The 3,184-nt window shown below is 38.7% G+C and overlaps 1 protein-coding gene across 2 annotated transcripts in view; it reads left to right on the plus strand.

Moving 5' to 3' along the window:
* Positions 1 to 3,184, plus strand: part of LOC107704163 (phosphatidylinositol transfer protein beta isoform-like) — a 30,229-nt gene that overhangs the window by 3,685 nt on the left and 23,360 nt on the right. For both annotated transcript variants that reach the window (XM_016507031.1, XM_016507030.1), the window contains exon 2: positions 314 to 344. In XM_016507031.1, the coding sequence (XP_016362517.1) occupies positions 314 to 344 (31 nt within the window). The remainder of the gene's footprint in view (positions 1 to 313; positions 345 to 3,184) is intronic.

A 3,184-nucleotide genomic window follows, 5' to 3' on the forward strand; every position in this document is an offset into this window, starting at 1 on the left:
ATAAAAATCAATGTATGTATATTATATTTTTTATGTAAAATGTTTATTTTATAATCAAATAATAAAATAATGAATATTTATAAATATTCATAATATTAACAAAAAGTTTGTGAGAGCAAATGTGAAATTTGAGTAATATATTGTTTGTTGTCCACAGATTTTAGCATTAGTCACTGAAAGAATCAGCCAATAAGATAGAGTATGTTATTAATATATCAGTGGTGGAGTATATTATTTTTAATGCTTTGTGTGTGTGTGTTTTTATTTATACTTTTTTTTTTTTTAAATAATTCTTGTTTTTCTTTTCTTTCAGTCGTGTGGTCTTGCCATGCTCGGTGGAAGAGGTGAGTAAATTTTTTTTACATTTACCCCCCAAGTCCTAATAAAGCCAGCGGAGACCCACATTTCCTGTGGTTTAATAACGCTGATGTGATATTAGTTCCATTAGCAGCATCCATAGAGTCAGACGGCTCCATCTGATGTTTCTCTAGAGTTCAACATCACAATAGTCACATAAAACCCCAGCGTTTTGAACTCATCTGGCATGTTGAGGATTTGATCAGAGCAACAAAGAAGATAAAGCATGTCATGCATGTAGAACACGCTTGCCCTCAGGGAACATTTGAGTCTCGTGCTCTTTTGAGAGAAGCAACCTTGATGCTTGCTTGATTGGCATTGTTTGATATTTTGCATTAAGGGTGCCGCTGATTCGTAGCATACAGTCAGACTACTTTTGTGAAGTCCTTTTGCGGCCTGACAGCTGTCAAGCAGACTGTTTTTAAGTGATCTGAGTTGCAGATGCGTTCATATGTGATGCACAGATACAAGGATCCTCTTTCAGAAAAACACACTCTAGGGCTTCGTTCTATAACCTAGTGAGCTGCCAACAGTGCATGCATGTTATGGCATCATAGTTGCGCTCAACGCTTTTCCTGTGTTTAGAATGCAAGCCCAGAATGCACTGCAACAAGCTCAGTAGGGATTTAATGATTAACTGCAAGCCGGTCGAAAATCGATTCAAATATGTGACATTTCAAATCGGTCGAGATGCCAAACAAATCACGATACAATTGGAGTAGGAGTTTATATGAATGTATGTCTGAGGGGTACTGAATATCTTTAGAAAAGTTTACGTGGTATTTTCTTTTCATCTTGCCTCTGAACGATGCATATTAAAGTAGTGCTTTGTTTACAGCGGTAACCCAGAAAACACTGTTTCATTGCTGTTCCATGAGTGCCACCTGCTGTCAGAAAGTGAATCTGCGTCTCATTCAGCGCATCTGCTCTTTCGTTCAGATATGTTTTATGTAGTATAGTTTCACAAAACTAAAGTCAGACCATTCTCTTTTTGCTTCAAATTATGAAATTATACAGTCTAATTTAGATTAAAAACTCATGCTGCATGTATGCTGCATCTTTGTTCGGATCATGATTAAAATCCAGTGGTTGCCTCTAATTTTAAATGGATTACTATAAACTAAATGATGTCTATCCTTAGCCATTGGCTAATATATTCTTAGATTTTACTCGCCAGTGTGTGTTAGAGGCTAAGTACAAGTTTAGTACAGATATATTTTCACTCGCTGAACACTGACTGAGCGCTTGAAAGTTTCACTCTCCGTCAAGCGATCTGTACTATTTTAATTAAGCTCAATGGCGCACCTCTATTTGCCGCACCATAAACTCTAGTGTTAAAGCGCATGAGTCGCCGTCGCTTTGCTGATAGCGCTGTTTCTCACACATGCCAAGAGAGTGAGCGAGAGTCTTACATACCACACTGAATCAACGCGCTACATGTAAACTATATTCTTTGTTGTATTTTCCTTTCGAAATAATAGAGTTCATTTAAAATTATTCAGCTTTTAAGAACAAGCAGAAGATATTCTCCGGTAGTGGGCGGAGCTAATACGCAAACGGCATTCTTATTGGCTGGAGCTCATCTATGATCGTCCCTGTTTTGATCTCAGCAAATCAGTTAGAGCGAACGCAGACAACGTGATTAATATTCATGAACCCAGCAGCTCATCAATCCTTAGTGCATTGTATATTCTTAGTATAGTAGTAGAATTAGTAGTATTATTATCTTTTAATAATAATTACTATTATCTATTACTAGTTTTTTTTTTTTTTACAGAAACCCTTAATGACTAGGGCTGGGTAAAAAAAATATTGATTTCTCGATATTAATCGATTCTCAATTTTACGGAACGATATCGATTCTTAAATCCCAAGAATCGATTATTCTAGCCTGTTTTCAGTTAATGGATGGAACGTAGAAGGGCACTTCCCATCCAATATATCGCAATAAGCATTAGGGCCTTTCGCACCGCGGGAACCTTTTCATAGTACCAGAACTAATTGTGGAACTACGCACTTTTTGGCATTTTCGCACCACCGGAACTGGGTGCGATTTTAGTACCGGACTGCCTTTTTCGAGAACCAAATTAGCTCCTACTCCGGAGCAGGGTCTAACCAGCACAACTGGTACTAATCGTGACGTAAGTAGACATTGATTGGCCAAATGCGTACGAAAACGCCCTCACCCGCCATGATTTAAAATGCCGTGTAAACGTACTGTAAACATTGTGTCAACTTATTTCGCAAGTATGGAGAACAGCGATAGATGGACGGACGCGGAAGTGCAGGCACTTGTAGCAAATGTAGCACTGCCAGTTGTCATTGGAGATTCTAGTCCTCCTTTCCGTTCTTTCAATCGCTTTACGTATACGTTGACTTTCCATGTCCATTATTGTGAAAACCGCGAGACACAACAAAAACACAGCTCCGATCATAGCGTCCTCAATCCTCCTGTTGTTAATGTTGTTCTTCTTTGTTTCTGTTGTTGAACGCCGCGCACAAATGACGTCGCTGTCGACCGGTTTACGTCACTTCTTAGTACACACTGTCGGTCCGAATGCAACCCTTTAAATGGTACTGGGAAATAGTTCGCGCAAAATCGTCCCAGTACTTTAGAGTCTCAGATTTCAATTTATGTCCATTGTATTGTAGTATTCAAACAATAAATGCCGTTTTGGCGCTGTTTAATGTGAAGTGACAGATTGCTGTAGCACCTCAGTTTAACAGACGCAGCAGCGCGAGGTGCACGTGAGCTGATCATCTCCTCCACATTAATACCAGCTTCAGCACAAAATAAACATGACTAAACATCCGAAGGTAAGTTAAA

The sequence above is a fragment of the Sinocyclocheilus anshuiensis genome, unplaced genomic scaffold (genome assembly GCF_001515605.1).
Source record: "Sinocyclocheilus anshuiensis isolate Anshui unplaced genomic scaffold, SAMN03320099.WGS_v1.1 scaffold690, whole genome shotgun sequence".
NCBI classification, from domain to species: Eukaryota; Metazoa; Chordata; class Actinopteri; order Cypriniformes; family Cyprinidae; genus Sinocyclocheilus; species Sinocyclocheilus anshuiensis.